Here is a 25,891-nt window from a genome sequence, read left to right on the forward strand (position 1 = left end):
AAAGTACTTAGTTGGCTGTACAGTACTTTGCGACATCTGGTGATTGTAAAAATACAAGATAAAATGTATTTTCACAATATTCATAATTTCATTAACACAAGTTTCATCTTGATGGCCATTTCATAAAAGTGGGGTCTCAAAAGATTATTTCTGGATTAGCCCAGTTTTGAAAATTCTGCTATTTGGTTTGCACCATTTCAAACAAAGTCATTTCAAATTTATCAAATACAATGAGATCAAAAGTGATTTTGTACAAACCCGTATCAACTGATAGTGCTGCTTGTAAAATCACCTACATAGTTAAATTAGAAAAAAAATGGGCATTTTACGGTTTGACTTTTAGCGACAAGTAATGTTTAAAAATAAAAAGGTGAAGGCTGACAATCAGAAACAAAAACAGCAGTTTCTGTTTTTGTTTCTGATATTAAAATAATCTTCGACAATAACTGGAAATGCATAACAGTACACACTATGTGCAAAAAAAAAGGCATAGTTAAAGCATACCACACCTTCATCCTGGCACAAAAACAAACTGTGTTCTTTTTACAAATTGAAATGCAAAGATCTGTCTTTTTTTTTCCCGTGGAAAATGTTATAAGACTAATCCAAATTTGGGGTGCACACTGACATTTGGCACACAGAGACATGATCCACTGTTGCGACTGTAACAATTCCCCTGAGACGTCCGTAACCAGGAACAGCTGACGAAGCGGTGATCGCCCCGAGTAGGTACTGACCGTCTTCTTCCGCCGTGGCGGCGGGAGATGCAGACTGCGCCTCGTCCTTGCGGCCATCTCCCGCGGCGTTCAGCTGCCACTTGCCATGCTGCGGCGTCGGGGGCTGCTCTGGTTGCATGGCCCGCGGACCGAAGCTCCTCTGCTCTTCTCGCCGTTGCCGTCTGACTGGCTGACGGCAGTCTACAAGGTCGCACAGTCAGGCCCCGCCCCTCGGGAGCTGGCCTCACCTCGCTACGCTCCGATTGGTGCAAGGGCCGCACCGCAGCGTTCTAACGCTCCCCGTTACGCTTAACGGGTGGGGACCTAACGGTCGGTGGAGCCGCCAGCGACGAAACTCATCGGTCGGCTTTTTAGCACTCGTCCTCCGCCTACTGAGTTCTTTGGATCAAAAAGATGTATTATTTTAATTATATTCGACCAAATTCCGTTTGCGCCCTTGGAGCAGGACCGAACGGGGGGAGGGGTGTGTGCGTGCGAGGGCGCGAGTGAATGAAGGTGATGGTTGTTAATGTACTGGTTCTAACGGCCGACAGTTCGGACTGTTGGGCGCGCGATTGTCGAACGCTAGGCACCTGTCGGCGCGCATGCCGCGCCATTCCCGCCCCGCCTCTAGTCCGTAACTATTGGTTGCCTCTGAACGGAAACCTCACCCCCAACCTGGACTCTGTTTCTATTGGCCGGCACCGTCTTGGCCCGCCCACCGCCTACCACCCTGCTTCTATTGGCAGGCGGCCGGGGGCCGCGTTCCGTTGCGCGTGAACATGGAGCTGCAATCGGGGAAGGTGGAAGCAGCAAGGCGCCCGCAGGCCCCGCCGCGGACTGACTTCGCCTCGTCCCCTTTCGTTGCCGTTCAGCCGACTAGGAAAGCGGCTGTCAGGACGGAGCCGGCGATTTGCTCTGCTGCTGCCGCAGCTGCCGTCGTTGGAGGTGGTAGCGGCGCCGTGCCGGCCTATTGCGGCAACAGAGCGGGTGGCGACACGGCCACTTTCATCGGGAGTGTGCCGGTCACCGTCTCCTTGGAGAATTTTGATGGTCAGCACAGGTACGGGGTTTGGTCACTGCACCTATATAGCGTATACTAGCACAGAAACTGGCCTCTTCAGCCCAACTAGTCTGAGCTGGTGTTAATTGCTTTACATTCGATCTATCCTCACCACGTCTTTATGATTTGACAGAGAGCAGAGAGTCAATGATTGAGGGGTCAACAAGTTCATAAACATCGGGCAGAGAGATGTTTCAGGTAACTGGGCCATCCAGGTGAGATAGAAGCCGGTTCAGCTTTGACTGCTGAGATTTGGATTCAGCAACTAAAACATTTGCATTTGTTCAACAACTTGTGTTTTATGAAGTTTTTATTCATTCATGGGGTGTGGGTAGTGCTGGCTGGGACAGCATTTATTGCCCATCCCTGGTTTCTGTTGAGAAGGTGGTGGTAAGCTGTCTTCTTGAACCACTGCAGTCCATTAGCTGTATATATATCCACAATGCTGTTAGGGACGAAGTTCCAAGATTTTGACCCAATGACGTGGAAGGAATGGCAAAACATTTCAAAGTCAGGATGATGTTTGGCTTGGAAGTGGACATACTCCCATGCAATGCTGTTGTCTTTTTTGATGTTAGTAATCACGAATTTCAAAAATGCTTTCTGTAGAGCCTTGGTGATTTTCTGCAGTGTGCCTTCAGGAGGGGCTTTGTCCTGATTGGCATCAGACCTCTTGAGTGTTGTTGGAACCGCACTTATCTAGGCAACTTGTGCCTTGTAGCTATTGAACAGTCTTTGGGGAGTCAGAAGGCAAGTTACCTGTTGCACGATTCCTAGCTTCTGACCTGATCTTGTAGCCATTTAAATAAATATATGGCTTATCCAGTTCTGTTTCAGGTCAATGGTAACCACCATGGTGGGGTTTCAGTAATTGTAATGCCATTGAATGTCAAGGGGCAGTGGTTAGATTCTATTTTGCTGAAGATGGTTGTTGCTGGGCACTTCTGTGATGTGAATTTTACTTGCGGCTTATCAGTCTAAACCTGATATCATTCAGATCTTGCTATATCTGTACATGGACTGCTTTAGTATCTGAGGAGTTGCAAATGGTGTTGAACGTTTTGCAGTCATCAGCAAACATCTCTACTGCTGACCTTATGATAAGAGGAAAATCGTCGAAGCGGCTAAAGATCATTGCCCCAAGGAAGGCTTTTGGACTCCTCTTGCATAAATTGCAAAAACCTGGAATACAATTTTAGCAGATAATAGGGATGGCAAATGGAATGTTGAACTTTTTTTTGCAAGAAATGGAGTATAAAAATAAGGAGAATTTGTTAAAGCTACACAAGGTGCTAGTCAAATCTCAACTAGAATGCTGTAAATACATTTGAGTACCTTATCTGGAAAGATATACTGGCATTGGAGACAGTTCAGAGAAGTTTCACCACGTTGATAGGTATGAAGGAACTGGGGTTGAGTGTTTGGGTCTGTTTTTATTGGAGTTTAGATGAATGAGAAGTTATCTTACTGAAATATACAGGATTCTTGGTGGACTTGACAGGATAAACATGGAAAGCTTGTTTCATCTTTTGGAAAGTGTTGCCCTTTTTAAGACCAAGATGGAGAGGAAATTCTTCTGTCAAAGGGTAGTGAATCTGTCGAATTCTTTATCATAGAGGGCTGTAAAGCCTAGTTTGTTATGTGTATTCCGGTCTCAGATAGAATTTTAATCAGTTGGGGAATCGAGGGTTATGAGGAAAAGGCAGGAAATTAGATAAAGGTTTATCCAATCAGCCATGATCTAATTAAATGGCAGAGCAGACTCAATGAGTCTGAATACTCCTATGTTTTGATGTTGCTACTACAAGGAACTCCTGCAGAGATGTCCTAGAGCTAAGACAACTGACCTTTAACAACCACAGCCATCTTCCTTTGTGCGAGGTTTGACTCCAACAACTGATTCACATTGACTCTTGTTTTCCTACAACTCCTTGATGCCACCCACACTTGGTCAAATGCGGTCTAGATTCAGGGCAGTCACACTCACTTCAGCTTCTTTGTTCATAATTGGGCAAAGTTTATAAGGAGATCAGGAGGTGAGTGGCATGGGGGATCCCAAACTGAGTGTCAATGGCTGTAAAGTTAGACACTTCCTTTATTTCTTCAATTTTCTGCCTTTATATTATATATTTTGTTACTTTTCTGTAGTTTAAGATGGCACCTGAGAGTGGCGTCACTAAACAACATTTTACACTATATTTTGTAACAAGACGTACGTGACAATAAATAAATAAATCGAATCAAATGAGTGAGTAGGTCATTGCAAACCCAGTGCTGCTTGATAGCATTGATGTGCTGAGCTCTCCCACTATGGACCACCATTCGTGACTACATGTGGTAGGACCGCAGAACTTAAATACGATCTGTCAGTTAGGAAATTTCTTAGCTCTGTGACTTGCTGCTTATGTTGTTTGTCATGTCTGTTGTCTATTTTGTAGCTTCACTAGATTGAGGCTTTATTTTTAGTTTTACCTCGTGCTGCTCCTGACTTGGCCTCCAGCACTCCTCACTAAATGAGGTTTGGACCTCTGGTAGTAAGAGTGTGGCTATGCCAGGCCATAAGGTTGCAGATTATGTTGGAGCACAATTCAATTGCTGCTGATGGTGCAGTCTTGAGATATTAGATCTCCTTGAAAATGTCTGTTTGAACTTGCCATGCCAAGATCTGGTGCGTGTACGATGTCTGCCATGCAGTAATTCTCCCAGCCATCAACAGCAGCAAAGCTTGTTCTCACTAACACAGTTTCATACAATAGCGGCTAGTTGAATTAGTGATCACATTATATCTGAAATCGTTCACACATTAATCTCCAAGTTTACTGTATCCCAAGCAAGGATTAAAATGAAAACCTGTTGTTTGACTTTGAAATAGAAAATTGATGTATATGAAAGACTGGAAAAGAGTGAAAGTTGCAGTGTGCTTTTGTGGACTCAATGTTGGTTCATCAATGATCTATGACATTAAAGTGGAAAGCTTAGAGTTCTTCGTGAAATCTGTGAGTGATAAAGCGTAAAATGGCATTGTACACCTCAACTTGCATACTTGGATCATGCATTTTAGGAATGTTTTTTGGTAGAGGTTAGAAGGTGCATGTACTTCTGAACCAGTACTAGTGGAAAAGGTGAAAGAATTTTGAAATGATATAAATCACCGAGCTGTGTGTCTTTTCTCAAGAATGGCTCATTTGCTTTAAGATATGGCATGGAATCCAAAAGATTGATGTATCAGAAACAGATATCTGCAGGTGTAAAATCAGCTGAAGATTATTGTGAAAATTTAAATAAACTTGAGTAAATGTGACGAGCAAATCTATAATGCTGATGAGGTGGCGTCAGTGTGGCAGTCCCTTCCCAACGCAACTTGATGAAAAGCACAAGCAGCTTTTTCAGCAAAATTAAGACTGTGTGATCATGCTTGTGTGTGTGAATGCTATAGGAGTGCATAAGGTGAAATTGATTATTGGAAATTATGCAAGACCAAGATGTTTCAAAGCTTTATTCATATTCCTATTGATTACAAAGCCCATGGTAATGCTTGGATGGATGTGGAAATTTCCACTTGGTAGTTTCATCATAGTTTTATGCCTTCTGTGAAAGAATATTTGTGAAAGAAAGGAATACCTGAAGATGGCAAGTTGAGCTTTTATTAGATAATTGTTGTGCACATCCTCATTCCTATCCCCACCACTGCTGCCACCACCAGCACGGAAAACTTGTTAAAGGTGATAGCTTTGTGTTTTCTCCCTCCTAATGTGACAAGTTTGACTCAGCCAATGATGAGGGTACGATCCAAAATTTGAAAATGTGTTTCCCACATGATTTTGTGAGAAAACTGACAAACCATGAAGGGAAAATTCACAAATTTTAGTCCAAGTGCTGTAGCAAAGATACCATTTGTAGCATGTTTTGTGCGTGGAACCAGGTGAAAGGTGACACCCTTTGGAAGTGCTGGCACAACCTATGGCCTCTTGTCACTTTTGAATAATGATGCATAATGAGGAAGTTTTTGAAGGATTTTGTGTATGAAAAAGCAAGCAAATGAAAACTGAGACAAAAGCATGGCATTGTTTAACTGTTACTGCTGTAAATCCAGTGAAAAATATTTCCAGAGATGAACATGATGCATAGCTGGATGTTGACAAGGATGCTGCTGTTAAATGACATGAAGAAATTCTAGACTATTTTGAATTGTCACAAACCTAAAATTCAAGAAGAGGAAAGTGATGACAAAGGGAGCAAGTTTAGAGTTTCACTGGTAGACTGCTGCTCAAGAATTTGAAAATAACCTGAATCTTGTTGAACATCAAAACTGCTTTACTGCACAAACTGTGATGCAGTTTTATCTTCTTCATTCCCAACTTTATTCAAGAGGGCTACTAGATCTAAATCCCTATCACCTCAGCCCTTGGCATCAGATGCTGCTCAAGGTGCAGCTGCTAGTTCTGTTGATGACCCTGATGAAATAATTATCAGCGTTTCCAGAACCCAGTGAGTAAATTGCACTGTTCTTTTGACATTTCAATTGAAGATTTTTTTTAGTCAAAGCCAGAGAGTACTGGTATTGAGTTTTTGTAGGAGTATTTCTTATGCAATTGGCAGATTCATGTAACTGGCACACTCTATTCACCATCCATGTCAGATTGCTGGGAGTTTATGATAATCTGTGATTTTGATTAGAGATATTGTGGTTCTATGGTAAGGGCAGAAATCTTCTTGGAAGAATTCAGACATGCAGCTCTGAGAAAGATGAGAATGGATTTTGTAGATGACTGTATATTCCAGGCGATGGCAGTTTGCAAGAACTGTAGGGTGATTTTCTTTTCAAAGCAGATGTAATAGCAAGGTAGATAATACCTGAAGACAGCCAATACTGTTAATGGTTTTCTATCATAAGGACCAGGAGATGCAGGCAGGAATGAAACTGGAGAAAGGTGAGAAGTCCGGTTCAGGGTAAAGTACACTTTAAAGATGGCACTTTTTATTGACACTAAGGACAGAAGAGAAAAGGGGCGAAGGATTTAAGAAGATGGTTTGCAGTTGAGATGCGAAACTTGACGGGATGGTTTGCATCTTAGGATGATACTTGGAACAGTGAACTAGTTTATCAGACTAGAGAAGGACCTAGTAGTGTTTGGCCACATCTGGTGGATGGCTAACTACTGGACATGTTAATTCTAGGCAGTGAACAGGTTGAGAGTGTAATTATTTTAGAGACCTCATTTAACATAGTGAAAATATTCAAAGGTGTTTCCTGGGAGCATAAATAGACAATGGTTAATGCAGAATTGTATAAGTACGTATTAAGACAGAATTGGTAAATACTTTATTAAAGAAATATTAGAGCTTTTAGGATTTTGCTAATCCAATGAGGACATAGTCCTGTTTTATTCAAGTATTTCGAGATCTGTTTCTGCAAATATTTAATATGTTGCAGATATGTTGAACAAGTTGGCCATGGTAGGGGGTGCGGAAGGAATCTGCACAAAACATCTATATTTGTAATTAGTCTGAATTACTTGGACTATGTGAGCAGTGTCACTAGTCTACAATAATCCAATGAGCAAGTTTCTAGCTTTTTATAATAAATAGGTCTTATTTGAGAGATTCAGTTCATGTATGATTGGGTGAAAAATATAGCTTCTCATTTAATGCATTGATTTTGGAAAGCAGGCTGATAATTTTGCTTTGGTATTTAGCAGGAGAGTGGATCCCGAACATTCCGTCAGAAGATGAGAGTAGAAATTGTATATGATACGTTTAAACAAAGGGAAGTATCAAGTAATTAAGATAATTAAACTCAGGATAAAACTCTCTATTTGAGATCAGTTGTGCAGTGGTAGTGTCCCACCTTCTTCAGAGGTGTATCATAACACATTTGAACAAATTGTCTAGAAATATCTAAAAGCCCTCTTCATATAAATTGCATTGATTTCTTTTTTTGAAATAATATATGTAGAAAACACTGTTGCGCATACTATTTCATTGGAAGAAGGCATTCCAGAGAGCTAGTGCGTAAATAATACGGTACCTTCCTTCAGAAAAGAAGATAGAATGTGCCCAGGAGCTATGAAGCAAATGGCTTAAAATTTGGGAGTAATTCCCACTAAAGGAGAAAATAGAAGAACTTAGAAACCAGAATTATACAAATGGTTAGTCAACATGGATTGCAAAAAGGAATGTCGTGCTTAATAAAAACTGAAAGAACTGCGGATGCAGTAAATCAAAAACAAAACAAATTGCTGGAAAAGTTCCGCAGGTCAGACAGCATCTGTGGCGAAAAAGCAGAGTTAACATTTGAATAACTCTTCCTCAGAACTGATGGTAGCTAGGAAAATATCAGTTTATACATAAGATAGGGTGGGGGGAAGGGTAAGGAGTAAACGATAGGTGAGGATAGAGCCCAAAGAGAGAGAACAACATTTGGACAAAGGAGTGGATGACAATCTGGCTAGGAGGGTGAATAACTATTAATGGGGACTGTTAGCGGCAAACAGTGGGTTGTGTGTAATAGCTGACCACGTAATATCAAGGCCTGGTGTGTGGGGTTTGGGGTAAGGACCTGGGAGAGCTCAAGCCTTAAAGTTATTGAACTTGATATTGAGTCCAGAAGGCTGCAGGGTCCCCAAGCAGAAAATAAGGTGCTGTTCTTCCAGCTTGCGCTGAGCTTAGCTAGAGCACTGAGACAAAGCCTGAGACAAATGTTGGCAGGGCACAGGATGGTATATTGAAGTGGCAGGCAAATGGAAGTTCGGTCTTATTTGCAGACAGAATGTAGGTGTTCTGTGAAGCGTTCACCTGGTCTATGCTTCGTTTCCCCAATATAGAGAGACCTCATCATGAGCAGTGAATGCAGTAGGCTAGATTGTGAGAAGTGCAGGTAAAGCACTTTGGGGTCTTGGATACTGAGGAAGGAGGAAATAAAGAGATAGGTGTTACATCTTCTGAGCTTGCAAGCTGAGCTGCCGTCAGGCTGTGGTGGGCGTTCGTAGTCAAGGAGTAGTCGACCAGGCTGTACCAGAAGAAATGGTCCCTGCAGCAGCTTTCCCTTCCCTTGCATATAATGGTGGCATCTCCCTGGAGGTGGCAGAAATGGTGGGTAATGATTCTCTGGACGTGGATGCTAGTGGGATGGTAGGTAGGGAACCGTATTGTTGTGGGGGAGGGGGGGTGGCAGTGCGGAGGAAGAGAGGGGCTGAGGGCCAAAGTGCAGGAGATGGGTTGGACCCAGCTGAGGGGCCTGTCAGCAATGGTGCTGGAGAATCCTTGGTTGAGGAAGAAGGTGGACATTTTGGAGGCTTCCTTGTTGATGTTGGCATCATTGGAACGGATGCAACGGAGACAGAGGAACTGGGAATCTTTACAGGAAGCAGAGTATGAGGATGTATAGGCAAGGTAACTGTGGGAGTTGGTGTGTTTACGGTGGATATTCATGGCCATCTTATCCCCAGAAATGGCAACAGAAATGTCGAGAAAGGGAAGAATCAGAGATGGACCAGATGAAGATGAGATCAGGGTGTAAATTGGAAGTGCAATCAATAAACTTTCTCAATTTTGGATGAGAGAGGGAAGCAGCACCAATGATATCATTGATATACTGGAGAAAGAGTTGTGGGACCAGAATAGGACTGGAAGAAAGAATGTTCCACCTATCCCACAAAGAGACGGACATGACTGGGCCCATGTGGGTACCCATGGCTACCCCACTGACCTGAAGGAAATTAGAGGAGTCGAAAGAAAAGTTGTTCAGGGTGAGGTCAAGGAATGCCTTGCTTGTTTGACCACAGTGAAGAGTTAGCAGTAAGTGAAGGTAATGCAGCAGGTATGATATTTCAGGATTTCCAGAAGATCATTGAGAAGTTCCTGTATAAGATGAATGAATTAGGTTAGAGAATACAGAACAGAATGGACCTATTCGGCTAAACGTCAAAACATGGGCCTAAAGGGCCACTGTTCAGAGTGGCAGAAGATTGGAAGTGGAACAATCAATGTTGGAAACACTTTGCTATTCATATCAATGACCTATGCTTTGGAATCAAAAACTAAAGAAGGCTTCAAAAATTACTTGAAGGTATTGATAAAGTTGCAAAATGGGCCTGTAATGAATACATTTTTCATAGATAAATGAGGTATGGTTTTTGGGTCACAGGAATAGGAAGAAATAGAATTACATATTAGAAAATAATCTAAAGGAATCTGGGAGTACGAATAATCTATTACAAAAATCTGCAATATATATTAAAGCTATAACAAAAGCTGAAGAACGGTTACTGGACACACAATAACTGTTTTCTCTTCACAGGTGCTGCCTCACCTGAGATTCTCCAGCAATTTCTGTTTTTGATTGTGTTTCAGATCTCCGATGTCCACAGTTTTGTGTTATATTAAGAAAATTTTCTGATTTAGTATGTGGACGTGCCTATAAGAGAAGGAACAAAGTTTGACCTACACTTGGGAAATAAGGCAGGTCAGGTGACTGAGGGGAGAAGCACTTTGGGGCCAGTGATCATAATTCTATTCATTTTACAATAGTGATGGAAAAGGATAGACCGGATCTAAAGTGTAAAGTTCTAAATTGGAGGAAGGTGAATTTTGACAGTATTAAGCAAGAATTTTCAAAAGTTGACTGGGGGCAGATTTTTGCAGGTAAAGGGGCAACTGGGAAGTGGGAAGCCTTCAAAGATGAGATAACGAGAATCTAGACAGTATGTTCCTATTAGGTTGAAAGGTAAGACTGGGGGTGGTGTAGGGAATGCTGGATGACTAGAGAAATTGAAGTTTTAGTCAAGAAAAAGAAGGAAGCATATGTCAAGTATAGACAGTAGGGATTGAGTGAATCGCTAGAAGAGTATAAAGGCAGTAGAAGTATACGTAAGAGGGAAATCAGTAGAACAAAAAGGGGACAGGAGTTAGCTTTGGCAAATAGGGTTAAGGAGAATCCAAAAGGATTCTACAAATACATTAAGGATAAAACAGTGACCAGGGAGAGAATACGGCCTTAAAGATCAGCATGGCTGCCTACTCATGGAACTGCAGGAGATGGGGGAGATGTTGAATGTGTATTTTGCATCTGTGTTTACTGTGGAGAAGGATATAGAAGCTAGAGAACTTGGGGAACTAAATAGCAACATCTTGAAAAATGTCCATGTTACAGAAGAGGAGGTGCTGGACATCTTAAAAGGCATGAAGGTGGATAAATCCCTGGGACCTGATCAAGTGTACTGTAGAACTTCATGGCAAGCTAGGGAAGTGATTGCTGGGCCCCTTGCTGAGATATTTGAATCATTGATAGCCACAGGAGAGGTGCTGGAAGTCTAGAGGTTGGCTAACATGGTGCAAATATTTAAGAAAGATGGTAAGGAAAAGCCAGGGAACTGACCGGTGAACCTGACACCAACAGTGCCCAGTTTGTTGGAGAGAATTCTGAGGGACAGGATTAACATGTATTTAGAAAGGCAAGGCTTGATTACAGATAGTCAACTTGACTTTGTGCGTGGAAAATCATGTCTCACTAACTTGAATAAATTTTTTGAAGAAGTAATGAAAAGGATTAACGAAGGCATCTATACGGACTTCAGTAAGGTGTTCAACAAGGTTCTCCATGGTAGACTGGTTAGCAAGGTTAGATCACATGGAAGACTGGGAGAACTAGCCATTTAGATACAGAACTGGCTCGAGGGTAGGAGACAGGGTGGTGGTGGAGAGTTGCTTTTCAGACTGGAGGCCCATTGACCAGTGATGTGCCACAAAGATCTGTGCTGGGTCTACTACTTTTTGTCATTTATATGAATAATTTGGATGCAAACATAGAAGGTATGGTTATTAGGTTTGCGGGTGACACCAAAATTGGTGGTGTCATGGACAATCAAGAAGGTTACCTCCGAGTGCAACGGGACCTTGATCAAATGGGCTGGTGAGCCAAGGAGTAGTAGATGGAGTTTAATTTAGATAATTGTGAGGTGCTGCATTTTGGAAAGGCAAATCAGGGCAGGACTTATGCACTTAATGATAAGGTCTTGTGGTGTGTTGCTGAACAAAGAGACCTTGGTGGTGAAGGTTCATAGTTCCTTGAAAGTAGAATCGCAAGTAGATAGAATTGTAAAGAAGGCATTTAGTGTACTTGTCTTCATTGGTCAGTGCATTGAGTATAAGATTTGAGTAGGAGTAGAGGTCATGTTGTGGCCATACAGGACATTGGTCAGGTCATTTTGGAACACTGCATTCAATTTTCTGGTCTCCCTGTTGTAGGAAGGATAGTGTGAAACTTGCAAGGGTTCAGAAAAGAATTACCAGGATGTTGTTAGGCTTGGAGGGTTTGAGCTATCGGGAGATGCTGAATAGACTGGGGCTATTTCCCTGGAGCCTCAGAGGCCGAGGGGTGACCTTATAAAGGTTTATAAAATCATAAAGGGCATGGATACGGTAAATAGACAAGGTCTTTTCCCCAGGGTCAGGTGTCCAAAACTAGAGGGCATAGGTTTATGGTGAGCAGGGAAAGATTTAAAAAGGACCTAAGGGGCAACTTTTTCATGCAGAAGTTGGTGCATGTATGGAATGAGCTGCCAGAGGAAGTGGTGGAGACTGGTACAATTACAACACTTAAAAGGCATCTGCATGGATACATGAATAGGAAGGGTTTAGAGGGATATGGGCCAAATGCTGGATATCTGGTTGGCATGGACGTTGGACCCGAAAGGTCTGTTTCTGTGCTGTACAGCTCTATGACTCTAAGTTACATATGATAGGATAGAATTGAACAGTAGTGAGGTGTTGGTTATTAAGTCCATGACAAATCTTGGCTTGATGTCATAGTTGACATAAAATACCTGAAAGATTTACCAGGATGATGCCAGAACTGCGAGATCATAGTTATTAGGAAAGGATGATTAAGACTGCATTTCTTTGATAGAGGTAGAGAACTTTTAAAATTTATTGAAGATTTTGCTGGGTTCTTGTCACAAACTGTTTCCATATGTGGGTAGAGCAAAGTTAGATGCCATCGATGTAAGTTTGTACTAAGAAATCAAATAATGAATTCAGAAGAAACTTCTGGAGAGTGGTGAGAATGTGGAATTTGCTGCCAAAGGGAGTGGTTGAGGCAAATCACATAATGTACATCGGGGAAAGATAGATTAAGGGAGATAATGTTGGAAGGATTACTGGTAAATTAAATGAGGAGGAGTCCAGAGTGGAGTGTTGCTGTTGATTGGGCCAGATGGCCTGATTATTAACATTGTAATTCTGTGTGAGGCAACTTTGTTTTTTAAAGAGTACTCTAGTTTCTACTGGTCTTCTGTGAATCACGTGCATCCATTTTTTCGTATGCAAGGTGCACAATTGTGACCTGAATATCTCTGTCTACTGTACATGAAATTTTGTTATAATTTACCCAAGTAACAAAATCTTGCATCTGATGTAACATTATCTTTGACAAAATAACTGTTTTGATGTGTTTTAAAGTAACTTGGAAACATATCGTAAGCCCTTGACACATCGAGATTCAAACAATAGCAATGTAATTTCCTCCTTTTTTTTCAGTTGAATCATAGAACCATACACCATGGAAACAGATCCTTCAGTCCATGCCAGCCATAATCTCAAACTAAACTAGTCCCACCCACCTGCACTTGGCCCATATCACTCCAAACAATTCTTATTCATGTACTTATTTAAACATCCTTTAAACATTATTGTAACTGTTCATTCCACACGAGTGTTGCTGAACAAAGAGACCTTAGCGTGCAGGTTCAAAATCAATTTGTAAGTGGCAAGTAACATTGGCACCAACACAAGTGCCAAGTAATGGCCATCTCCAGTGCGAAGAAATCTAACCATCTCCCTGTGACATTCATTGGGAATACAATGGCTGAATTACCTGCCATCAATATCCTGACGATCACCATTGATTTAGTTGAGGTTGGTTGGTTCACCGAGCTGGTTTGTTGTTCTGCACGACCAATACTCACTCATCTCTATCCACATGGATAAGGAGAACCACCAATTCAACTGGAACAACGCCAGAAATCCTGGGACAAGTTAAGCAAAGACAGGCACGGGAATTCCTAGAAGCCTGGCACTCCACGAAGAAAGCCATTAATAAACACATAGAACTTGACCTCATATACACTCCACTACAAAGGAAAACCGGAAGTGAGGCAATCCAGCTCAACACACTCCAGAGTTTAAAAACCAGGCAGGAAAACACACTGACGCTTAATCGGAGGCTGCGTCTGCAGAACAACAAACCAGCTCGGCGAGCCAGCCAACCAACCTCAACATCCACAACCCGAGCTACACATCTACTCCAAACCCATTGATTTAGCTTGCCCAGCCATAAAAATAATATAATCAGAGCTCAGTATTCCAAGACAGGGAATGTGGATCTCGTCTTCCCAGATTTGGTCAGTCAGCTACAAGGCACAAATCAGGAATGGGATGGAACGATCTCCAGTTGTTTCATTACGTACCATTCTACCAGTGCTCAAGAAGTTCAGCACTATCCAGGACAAAGCACATTAAACATGCACACAGATAAACAAAGATTTCACACTGGCAGCAGTGAAAGAGACATTTTGATCATGGAGTACTATGTCCAGTTCTGTGACCTTTTAGAAGTTTGTAAAATCAAGAGGGGTATAGATAGAGTTAATGGTAGGTGTCTTTTCCCTGGCATGGGGGATTTCAAGACTAAGGGGCATATTTTTAAGGTGAGAGGAGAGAGATCTAAAAAGCACATGAGAGGAAAATTTTTACACAGGGTGGCTTGCGTGTGGCATGAAGTGTGTGGACGTGGGCACAATTATAACATTTAAAAGACAATTGGATAAGTACGTGAATAAGAAAGGTTTGGAGGGATATCGACCAGGAGCAGGCAGGTGGGACTAGTTTAGTTTGAGATTATGTTCAGCATGGACTGGTTAGACAGAAGGGTCTGTTTCCATGCTGTATGACTCTATGACACAACTATGATGTTGTGGAGGCTGGTACAATTGCAACATTTAAAAGGCATCTGCATGGGTACATTAGTTCTGCAATAATGTGTGTTTCGTTAACGTGAATTGGCTGTAACACAACTGATGAATAGTGGTTGCTGTTTGGATAACGCAAACTTTCTACTGTACAGATATAACTATTTCCTTATAACGCAATTTTCTATAGTGCGAGGTTACGCAAGAACGCAACTACCTCATTATAGGAGAACTACCTGTATATGAATAGGAAGGGTTTAGAGGGATATGGGCCAAATGCTGGCAAATGGGCTAGACTTATTTGGATATCTGGTTGAAATGGACAAGTTGGACCAAAGGGTTGTTTCTGTGCTGTAGATCGCTATGACTTTGTGTATTTTTTAAAAAAATTACTCCTCATATCAGATTTTTCAAAACCTTTTTTTCCGCTCATCTTACAAATATGTCCCCTCGTCTTGAAATCTCCCTCTCCACGAAAAAGACACCTGCCCATTCACCTCATCTGTACCCCTCATGATTGTGTAAACCTCTATAAGGTCACCTCAACCTCCTACACGCCAGTGACAAAAGTCCCAAGCTATCCATCTTCTCCTTATAACTCAAACCCTCCATTCCCAGCAACATCCTGGTAAATCTCTTCTGAAATGTCTCCAGCTTAATAAGAAAACAGGGCAATGTGAGCCAGACACAACGCTCCAGAATACGGACCAATGTCCTGTACAACCTCAGCATAATGTTCCAACTCCTATTCTCAAAGGTCTGAGCAATGACAGCAAGCATGCTAAATGACTTAAATAAAAAACAAAGCATATACTGGGTGACCGCTTTGCAGAGCATCCACGTTCTGCTCGCAAAAAAGTCTCTGAGCTACCTGTTGCCTGCCACTTTAACACACCACCCTGTTCCCTGGCCAACAGCACTGTCTCTGGTTTGTTGCTCTGTCCCAGCAAAACTCAATGCGAGCTGGAAGAACGAGCGAGCTGGGGACCCTGCAACCCTCTGGACTGCAGGGTTAAGTTCAATAATTTTTGGGCCTAAGCTCTCCCATGTCCTAGCTGCCCACTTGTTATCACATAGCCTGCCATTACACACTACCTATTGTTAGTCACTGACAGTCCCCAATAACAACTATTCACCCTCCTTGCCAGATCGTTAACGACTGCTTTGTCTATCCAACTGCTCTTCTCTCTGTTCGGGCTCTGTCCTATCATTTACTCCCTACCCCATCCCCCTCTCTCTTTTCTGCATATATACTGACGTTTTCCCAGCTACCATCAGTTTGAGGAGGGGTCACTGGACCCGCAACGTTAACTTTGACTTTTTCTTCACAGATGCTGCCAGACCTGCTGAGCTTTTCCAGCAACTTCTGTTTTTGCTCCTGATTTACAGCATCTGCAGTTGTTTCAGTTTTTATTTAGTATTTAACTCACTGCCACATCTCTTCTTGGCATGTCCACCTTGAAGCAGTTCTGCTCCTCTGTCTGACGGGATTTCCATTCCTTTCATTTTCTTCAGGTCAGGGGGTGGCCATGGGTACCTGCATGGGCCCCAGTTATGCCTGACTCTTCATGGGGTACGTGGAACATTCCTTGTTCCAGTCCTATTCCGCCCCCACCTACAACTGTTTCTCCAATATGTCGATGATATCATCAGTGCTGCTTCCCTCTCTTGTCCGGAACTGGAAAAGCTCATCAATTTCGCTTCCAATTTTCACCTTGTCCTCACTTTCACCTGGTCTGTCTCTGACTCCTCCCTTGCATTCCTCGACATCTGTTTTCATTTCTGGCGATAGACAGGCCTCTAATATCCAGCATAAACCTAGTGACTCCCTCAGCTACCTGGACTACACATCCTCACACCCTGCTTCCTGTAACGACGCTATCCCATTCTCTCAGTTCCTCTGTTTCCATTGCATATGTTCAGGTGAGGCCAACTTCGACAAGGGAGACTTCAAGATGTTCACCACCTTCCTCAACCATTGTCAACAGGGCCCTCAACCAGGTCCGACCCATCTCCCGCACTTCCATCCTCACCCCTGCTCTTCCCTTTCAAACAACAATAGGGTCCCCAAATGTTGCCTACCATCCCACCAGCATCTACATCCAGAAGATCATCTGACTCCATTTCCGCCATCGCCAGATACGTATTTCTCCCCCCCTTCCTTGTCTGCTTTCCCCAGGGACCGTTCCCTCTGGGACACCCTGTCCATTCTTCCTTAACTCCCAACACCGCCCCACGGCACCTTACCCTGCAACCGGCAAAGGTGCAACACCTGCCCGTTCACCACCTCCCTCCCCACTATCTAAGGGCCCAAACATATTTTCCAGGTGAAGCAAAACTTCACCCGTGCTTCCCAGAATCTAGTGTACTGCATTTGCTGCACACAACGTGGTCTCCTGTACATTGGGGAAATTAAGTGTAGACTGGATGGCCGCTTCGCAGAACATCTATATTCTGCTTGCAAAAAAATACCCTGAGCTACCTGTTGCCTGCCACTTTAACACACCACCCTGTTCCCTGACCAACATCTCTGTCTCTGGCTTGTTGCAGTGTTCCAGCAAAGCTCAACGCAAGCTGGAAGAACAATGTCTCATTTTCCGCTTGGGGACCCTGCAACCTTCCAGACTCGATATCGAGTTCAATAAGTTTTTGGGCCTAAACTCTCCCATGTCCTAGCCTCCTACCCCACAACCCAGACTTGTTACCACATAGCCTGCCATTATACACTACCCATTGTTCGTCACTAACAGTCCCCATTAACAACTATTCACCCTTCTGGCCAGATTGTTATCAATTTCTTTGTTTATCCAACTGCTCTTCTCTTTCTTTGGTCTCTATCCTATCATTTACTGCCTACCCTATCTCCCTCTCTATTTTTCTGCATATAAGCCAACATTTTCCTAGCGACCATCAGTGCTGAGGAAGGGTCACTGGACCCGAAACGTTAACACTGACTTTTTCTTCAGAGATCCTGCCAGACCTGCTGAGCTTTTCCAGCAACTTCTGTTTTTGATGCTAAATGACTTCTTAACCACCCAATCTATTTATGTGATGCAAACTTCAAAGATTTATGTACCTGAAACCCTAGGTCTGTCTGTTCTACAACACTACCTAAGGCCCTACATTTAGTTGTACAAGTCTATTCCTTGTTTGTTTTCACCAAAATGCAATACCTCACATTTATCGAAATTAAATTCCATCTGCTACTCTTCAGTCCATTGACCCAATTGATGAAGATCTCTTTGTAATCTTAGATAACCGCCTTCACTGACCGCTATACTACCCATCTTGGTGTCATCTTCAAACTTACTTACTATGCTTTCTGTATTCTCCTCTAAATCATTTATGTAAATGACAAACAAAAGTGGCCTGAGCACCTATTCCTGTGGAACACCGCTGGTAACAGGCCTTTAGTCTGATAAACAACCCTTCATCATCATTGTCTCCTGCTGTTAAGCCAATTTTGCATCCAATTGGCAAGCTTATCCTGAATTCCATGTGATCTAACTTGACTTATTAATCTACTGTGTGGAACCTTGTCAAAGGTTTTACTAAAGTCTAAGTGAACAATGTCCACCACTTCGCTCTCAATCATTTCAATTAAATTTTTTGAGGAAGTAACCATGTTTGTGAGACATGATTTTTCCCTCGCACAAAACTATGCCGACTATCCCTAGTCATTCCAGCCTTTCCAAATGCATATAAATCCTATCTTTTAGAGTCACTTGCAACAGCTTACTACCACTGAAGTCAAACCCACAGGTGTATAATTCCCATGCTTCTCGTTACATCCCTCCTTAAACAAAGGCACAGCATTAGCCATGCTCCAGTTATTTGGCACCTCAGCTGTACTTTTAGATATACAAATATTTCTGCAAGGAGCCCTGCAATTTCCTCCATAACTTCCCACAAAGTCCTGGGATACATTAGATCAGGTTCCGGAATTTATCCACCTTTAAAACTTCTAAGACTTCCAGCCCTTCCTCTTCTGAAATATGAACTATTTTCAAAACATTAATATTTATTTTCCTGAGTTCTCTAGCCTCCATTTCTTTCTCCATAATTAAAAACTAGTATGAAGTATTCATTTGTTATCTCTCCTATCTCCTGAGGTTCAACACAAAGATGACCTCTTTGATCTTTTAAGGGTCCTTACTGTCTCTTTAGTTGCTCTCTTGCTCTTAATGTACTTATAGAATCTCTTTGGATTATCCTTAACCTTATTTGCTAAGGCTATCTCATCCTCTCTTTGCCTTCCTGATCTCCCTCTTAAGAATGCCCCTACACTCTTTATACTGTTCAAGAGATTCATTTGAACCCAGTCGTTTATATTTAATATATGATTTCTTTTTATTCTTGACTAGACCCTCAATATCTACATTTGTCTATTGTTCTCTGATCCTACCAGCCTTGTCTTTTAACAGGAACAAAATGACTTTGAACTTTCATTATCACACTTGAAAGCCTACCACTAATCAGATGTCCCTTTAACTGCGAATAGAGTACTCCAATCAATATTTGAAAGTTTTTGTCTCATCCCATTAAAATTTGCCTTACTCCAGTTGAAAACTTTAATTTTTATGGAAGGTTTATTCTTTTCCGTAACTGTTTCAAAACAAATAGAATTAAGGTCACTAGACCCAAAGTGTTCCCCAACTATCACCTCCGTTACTTGCCCTGTCTTATTGCCATCAGATACATTTAAGTTGGAACAAAAGGCTTTTTTTAAAAGGATGATTTTTGCTGATTTTCTTGTCAATATTTGTTAAATATAACATGAGATGTGAAAATATTTTTTATAGTATGTAGAAGCATCCACTCAGAAGCCTTTTCACTTTTTTCTCTGGTAATTCTTTCAATTAAGATCTTTTGAGAGTACCAGTATGTCAGGAATTTTTTGTTATGGCCTTGGTAAAATAACTGAAGTATTCCTTGCTGATACCGCAATATCTAGTACATTTTCTTCAGGATGCATTAACGTCAAAATCATTGGGGAACATTTTCTGGAATAATGTATCACTTGTTCTGGTTGTTTATGTGGAGAATAACTTTGTTTATGTGGATGATAATACTAACTGTAAACAGTGGATAAATCAAACTATCACATTTGTTTAGATTTTCTTTTAAATGAGCAGTGGTTGGCTGCTCTAAATTGCATCTGCTTTTGAATGTGGATTTTTTGGTATGACTGGAACTGCATGGTTTCTCTCCTGCCTTTTGGGGGGAAGAACTGAGTTTTGAATTTCACAAGTCTTCTGAATTCGGTGGTTACCGCATCTCCTTCATGATTTTCTTTATTTTAAATCATAGGTGATGTTTTAAATTCAAGTTAGCAATTTATTCTCATTAAAATAACTGTTCTTTGCCTGTCTCCAGTTTAGGCATATCACTGTCTCCTCCACACAATAAAAATTCTGCTATTTTTGAGTAAAACAAGTGACCATCTGAAATTTAAACTGCACTCAAATGTCTGAATCTAAAAACATGTCTCTTTTATATATTTTGTGGATGAAACATTTTTTTTTACTAAATATATTTACATGCATCAGAGGTTTATACTTTGCCTAATTCTGCAGCCAAACTAACAAGGGGCGGTTCTGATGTATAAACGTACCCAAAAAGCAAAATTTCATTAGAGAGAGGAATAGAAGGGAACCTGTCAACGTCATTACATTATTAGGTCCCAGTTCCATCTTGTTATCATGTCATGAGTGCAGTCTAACAATATCCAGGCAAGTGAAAAGTATTCTATCACGTTCTTAACTCAGAGGTGGAGGGGGCTTTGGGAGTCGGGAAATGAGTTATTTGCACAACCCTTGTCCTCTGACCTGCTGTTATAGCCAATGTGGTGCCATTGTGTGGCAGATCCAGTTTGTTTTCTGATTTCGTAGCCCCAGGGATTTTAATGGTTGGGATTCAGCAATGGTAATCATGTGGAACGTCAAAGGGAGATGATTGAATTCTCTCTTATGGGAGATTGCCTATCACTTGTGTTATTTGCTACTTATCAGTCAAGACCAAATGTTGTCCAAGTTTTGCTGCATGTGAATGTGGACTGTTTCAATATCTGAGGAACAAAAACAAAGTTGCTGGAGAAGCTCAGCAGGCCTGGCAGCATCTCTGAAGGGAAAAACAGAGTATTGTTTCGGGTCCGGTGACCCTTCCTCAGAACTGAGTCCTGAGGAAGGGTCACCGGACCCAAAATGTTAACTGTTTTTCCTTTTACAGACCTGCTGAGTTTCTCCAGCAACTTTGTTTTTGTTCCTGACTTACAGCATCCGCAGTTCTTTCGGTTTCAGTGTCTGAGGAGTTCTGAATGGAACTGACCGCTATGGAATCATCAGGAAAGATGCAGAATTCTGATCTTTTGGTGGCAGGAAGGTTATTAATGAAGCACCCCTACCCCTAACCATAACTCTGGATATTTCCCAAAAGAACTCCTGTGTATAATGTCTTAGAGCTGTAGTAATGAGCCTTCAACATCTAAAGATATTTGACAAGACACTTTTGCCCTGGTTTCTATTGAATTAAATTTGCAAATTTCTTTTGTGTCACACATGCCTTCCTATCACCTTGATGTCAGGAAGAACTGCTTTCGCCATATTCCTGGAATTCAACTTTCTTGTCCATGGTTTGAAACCAAGTGGCCTGGGAAGAGGCCAAATTGAACATTGAGCAGCTTATTTAAATCTGTATAAAATTTTTTTAAAAGTTGATGCCGTAAACAGAGTTTGCACATAAAAGGCTGCTTCCAAGGTTCTACTGCAGAGATATGGAAGAACAACATTATGAGGCTATCTAAGTTTATCATTTCCTTTTTTGTTTTGGTTGGTTATAACTGCTTTTATCTCAACCTAACTGTTTCATTTTTGGATAGCTGTTTATTTCAGTATTTGCGTGATCTTAGTGCTGCAATAAATTAGAACTGCATTGTGGTCAGTGGTTTTAGCTACTCAGACAAAACTTAGACTTTGTAAATATTTTTACAAATATTGATCAAAAACTTTTTCCATTTCTGCTTAACTCAGGTTTTATAGTGAAATAATTTTACAGGTCTTATCTCTGACTTCCTGTATTAATCAGTTCTTTTCTGTATTCCTAAAGAATTGCTTTCATAAAGCTCCAATGAAGTTAATTCTTATATATTCCTCACTATTGACCAGGATCCTGTTGCATAAACGATAACACTGTTCTATGGCAACAAAGAAAAAGAGATCTTTGTTCAGCGTGTCCGGAAAAATAATTCTCCATGTCACTTAGATCTGAGTAATTTCAACATAAACGTGCAAACTAAAAAAAAACTTGTTTTTGATCAGTCATCAATTTATGTAAATCATTTTCTATTTAATCAATAAAGCCAACATTTTTTCTGCTTTGTTTTATGTCAGCTACGAATGTCCAACTTTGTTATAAAAAAGTAGTGCCCGAGGATAGTTGACTAAAATATTTTGTCTTTGTTTTGAAATCAAAGTAATTAGTATGACTTTAGTTTTCAGTTTCATTCTGAAGTTTGTATTGACTGCAATTTTTATTAATTTCAGAATAGTATGTGTGACGACAGACGCTAATGGAGGAACATTGTCCTATGTTGGCCAGCTGAATTCAGATGTAAATTTGGAATTGCAGGCTGCAGGTAATGGTCTTGTATATTGTTGCTGGAGGTGTACTTCATTGTTTTTTATTGACTTGGGGTGAGGAAGTGTGTTTTCAGCTTTTGTTCACTTGCTAACTAACTAATCATGCCCAGTCTGTAACTTGTTAAATGTAAAGAAATTTCATCTATAGGTGACACAAAAGATTCAGCTAACTCTGGAAACAAAAAGGACGAGATCTACTATGATAAAATTCCTAATGCTTTTACAGTTGCCCAGTCACCTCACAGTCGACCTCTAAAAGGGGTGGTAAATCTATACTGTTAGTTTAACGCATTCCAAATCTGCCTACTGAGATGAACCATTTGCAGCTAACTTTGCCACATGACTGAAATTGGAGCTGATCTTTTTTGCTTAAAAATGTACAGTTCTGGGATTCTAAGTTGTTCAACCTGTAAAGGATGAGCAGTACTCCAGGCTGAATTATCACCTTACCTTGAAAATCTCCGTCTGCCTCCAAGTTGCTGACTGGAAATAAGCCTACACTTTGCTTGCTTCTGTTAAGTTGTAACTCATATCCACTGATTTTTAATACTTTTTGATTTAACAAATCTGTAATTTGTAAACTCTTACGTTTCCTATTCTTTCTTCCTTAATTTCCTATGAGTGTGTGGACTAGTAAAACAGTTCCTTCATGTCCAGGATTCTGCAAAAATTGGAATTTGAAAAACCAGGGTTTGGGGAACACCCTTTGGCTTACTTCAGTAAGGGATGGAAGTTAAAAGGGAGAGGAGTAAATCAAACCATGCCTCACTGCACTGGGCTTAAGAGGTTAAACGTAATTGTGGTTTAATTTTCCCCCAGTCTGTGACAAAGATGAGAATGTTTTAGGCTGTTGTGAATTGAATACAGCACAGAAAGTGTGTGTGCAAGAAAGCACTTTATAACTCAAGTATTTGAATAAATTTCAATGAAAGAATAACCATTACAAGGTTCTCTTAAACTATATTAAATTTGCTAAAATTGACTTTTATTGCCTGTAATTAACACAAGTGAACTTTTGGAGCTTGATGTATATGAATCTGTTGGTATAAAGCAATTTTCTAGCATACTGGTGCTTCAGCACGCTCTGTTGACTTAGTTGAAAGATGATCTATATTGTACAGGTTTTACCAATTTGAATTGTTGAACCCATAGAAGAAGTTCTCACCTTACGGCATACAAGGGAAAAGAAAAGAAATCGTACATCTTTTTTTTCAAGGGATGTTTTTAAGATTTTCTCAAGGGTTACTTTGGATTTTCAGGTGCTTCTTTTTGATTGTTAATGATTCCCTCATTAGCTGCAGTTACGCAGTAAAGTTATCATATGTGTTTGTTGAATTATTTTCAGTTTCTTTCTTTCAAATAGGCAAAATGACACAGATTTCATACTGAGAGACTGTAATCAATGACAACTCATCCAATGCAAATCAATGGCTAATCAGATCAATTTTGAATATAAATTATCCATCAGTGCTAAATTTGAGACTTTGCAAAATAACACCTTTTTTATTTGGCAAGACGTGGCTTGTGCAATAGTGGTTAAAAACCAGAATGGAGAAAGCATATAAAAAGTTGGTAATAACAGTGCTGATTCAAACGGAAGTTCCAACATAAGCAAAAGTAGAAAATTATTAGCTGTAAAGTCTGTAAAATTTATTATTCATGAATGTTTGTTTTACTCATGAAGAATCCAATTCACAATGATTGTACAAATTTTGAAATTAAAAAAAATGATATTTTTATATCTATCCATCACTTTCTTTATGTCCGGTATTACATTTACTTGTTGCACAATTTCTTTCTTCGAAACCGTGTGGTACAGAATGAATATGCTAATGACAGTGTGACCTCTCTGAAATAGTGCAACTTGCTTCAGTAAAAGAATGCTAGGTGTTCCTACCTGGGAGCTGAAGTTGTTTGCCCTGCTGTCTGAAAATTCGCTGCTCGTCACCTAAATGCAATTCCTGATTGACAATAATATGCTTAATGCAAATATACAGCAAAGGAGCGTGAGTAGGCTATTCTGCCCTTCAAGCTTTTGCTGTTTTTTAATGGCTGATCTGATCCACATTCCCATTTACTCCTGAAAGTTTTTCATCCTGTTGCTTAACAAGTGTGTATGCACCTCCGCCTTAAAAATACTTGTGGATTCTGCTTTCGCCATTTTTTTTAATGAAGAGAATTCCAAAGACTCCGTGTTGTCTCGTAAATGTTTTAATAGACAATCCCTTATTTTTGAAAAGTGACCCCTAATTCTAAATTCCCCCATAAGTGGAAACATCTTCTTCACATCCAACCTTTCTCTAAGTTGCAATTGAGTTACATCCTACCATAAGGGGGGCTGCTACAGTATACAATACGCCAGATGTGATCTCACCAGAGACTTGTGTAATAGAAGTTCAGTCCCCCTTGCAGTAATGATGATGATATTGTGCTAGCTTTTCTAATTATATCTTGTTCCTTTGGGACTAGGATACCCTTATCGCTCTGCAATCTTTCATCATTTCAATAAGAGGCTTTCTTTTTTTCTTTCCTGCCTAATCAGACAATTACATTGTGTCACAATATACTCCATTTCCTAGCTCTTTGTCCATTGGCCTAACTTGTTTATATCTTTTGGTGGCATCTTTGTTCCTCTTCACAACTTGTTTTCCTAATTATCTTTGTCATCAACAAATTTGGCAACCATTCCCAACTCTCTTCATTCAACTCATTCATCTACAACTTGTTAACAGTTGACGTCCCAGCACCGATCCCTGTGGCACACCTCTGCTTAATCCTGCCAACCCGAAAAAGACCCATTTATGTTTCCTGTTAGCCTACGTTATGAGCTTTCATTTTCTGCTATAACCTTTGGTGGCACTTTATCGAAGGCCTTCTAGAAATTTAAACACAATACATCCATGAGTTCCCCTAATTCCTCAGCACATGTTAGTTTCTCAAAGAAGTCATCGGATTTATTAAACATGATATCTCCTTCACAAAACCATGTTGATTGCAGGAACTCCAGATGCTGGAGAATCTGAGACAACAAGGTGCAGAGCTGGACGAACACAGCAGGCCAAACAGCATCAGAGGAGCAGGAAGACTGACGTTTCGGGTCTAGACCCTTCTTCAGAAATTCAGACTATGCGTAACATCTGTTTGTGACAATGAAGCCTTATTCTAACGGCTTTGTCACAAGAATATCTTACAATATCTCACCTAACTCTAGTGAAAGTTTTAAGTTCTTTTTAATTCACTCATTCAACGTGGACGTAGCTGACTGGACCAGCGTTTGTTGCCAATCCCTAGGTGCCCTTGATAAGCTGCCTTGAACTGCTGCTGTCCATGTACCATTGCTAGATCCAAACTGATCCAAAGGAAGGGAGTTCCAGGATTTTGACTCAACAACGTTGTAGGAAAAGTGATATATTTCCAAGCCTGGATGGCAAATGGCTTGGAGTGGTATTTGCAGGTGACAGTGTTGTCATGTATCTGTTACCCATGTTCTTTGAATTGAAAGTGGTCTTG

General features: G+C 40.9%; 1 protein-coding gene across 1 annotated transcript in view; it reads left to right on the plus strand.

The window, feature by feature from the left end:
* Positions 1 to 1,057: 1,057 nt before the first annotated feature.
* The window catches only part of LOC109931418 (FACT complex subunit SSRP1-like), a 42,418-nt gene continuing 17,584 nt past the window's right edge, over positions 1,058 to 25,891 (plus strand). Inside the window, exons 1-3 of the mRNA XM_048610418.1 lie at positions 1,058 to 1,779; positions 22,286 to 22,377; positions 22,530 to 22,645. Coding sequence (XP_048466375.1) covers positions 1,499 to 1,779; positions 22,286 to 22,377; positions 22,530 to 22,645 — 489 coding nt within the window. The 5' untranslated portion in view covers positions 1,058 to 1,498. The remainder of the gene's footprint in view (positions 1,780 to 22,285; positions 22,378 to 22,529; positions 22,646 to 25,891) is intronic.

Source organism: Rhincodon typus, chromosome 1 (assembly GCF_021869965.1).
Source record: "Rhincodon typus isolate 14 chromosome 1, sRhiTyp1.1, whole genome shotgun sequence".
Classification (NCBI taxonomy): domain Eukaryota; kingdom Metazoa; phylum Chordata; class Chondrichthyes; order Orectolobiformes; family Rhincodontidae; genus Rhincodon; species Rhincodon typus.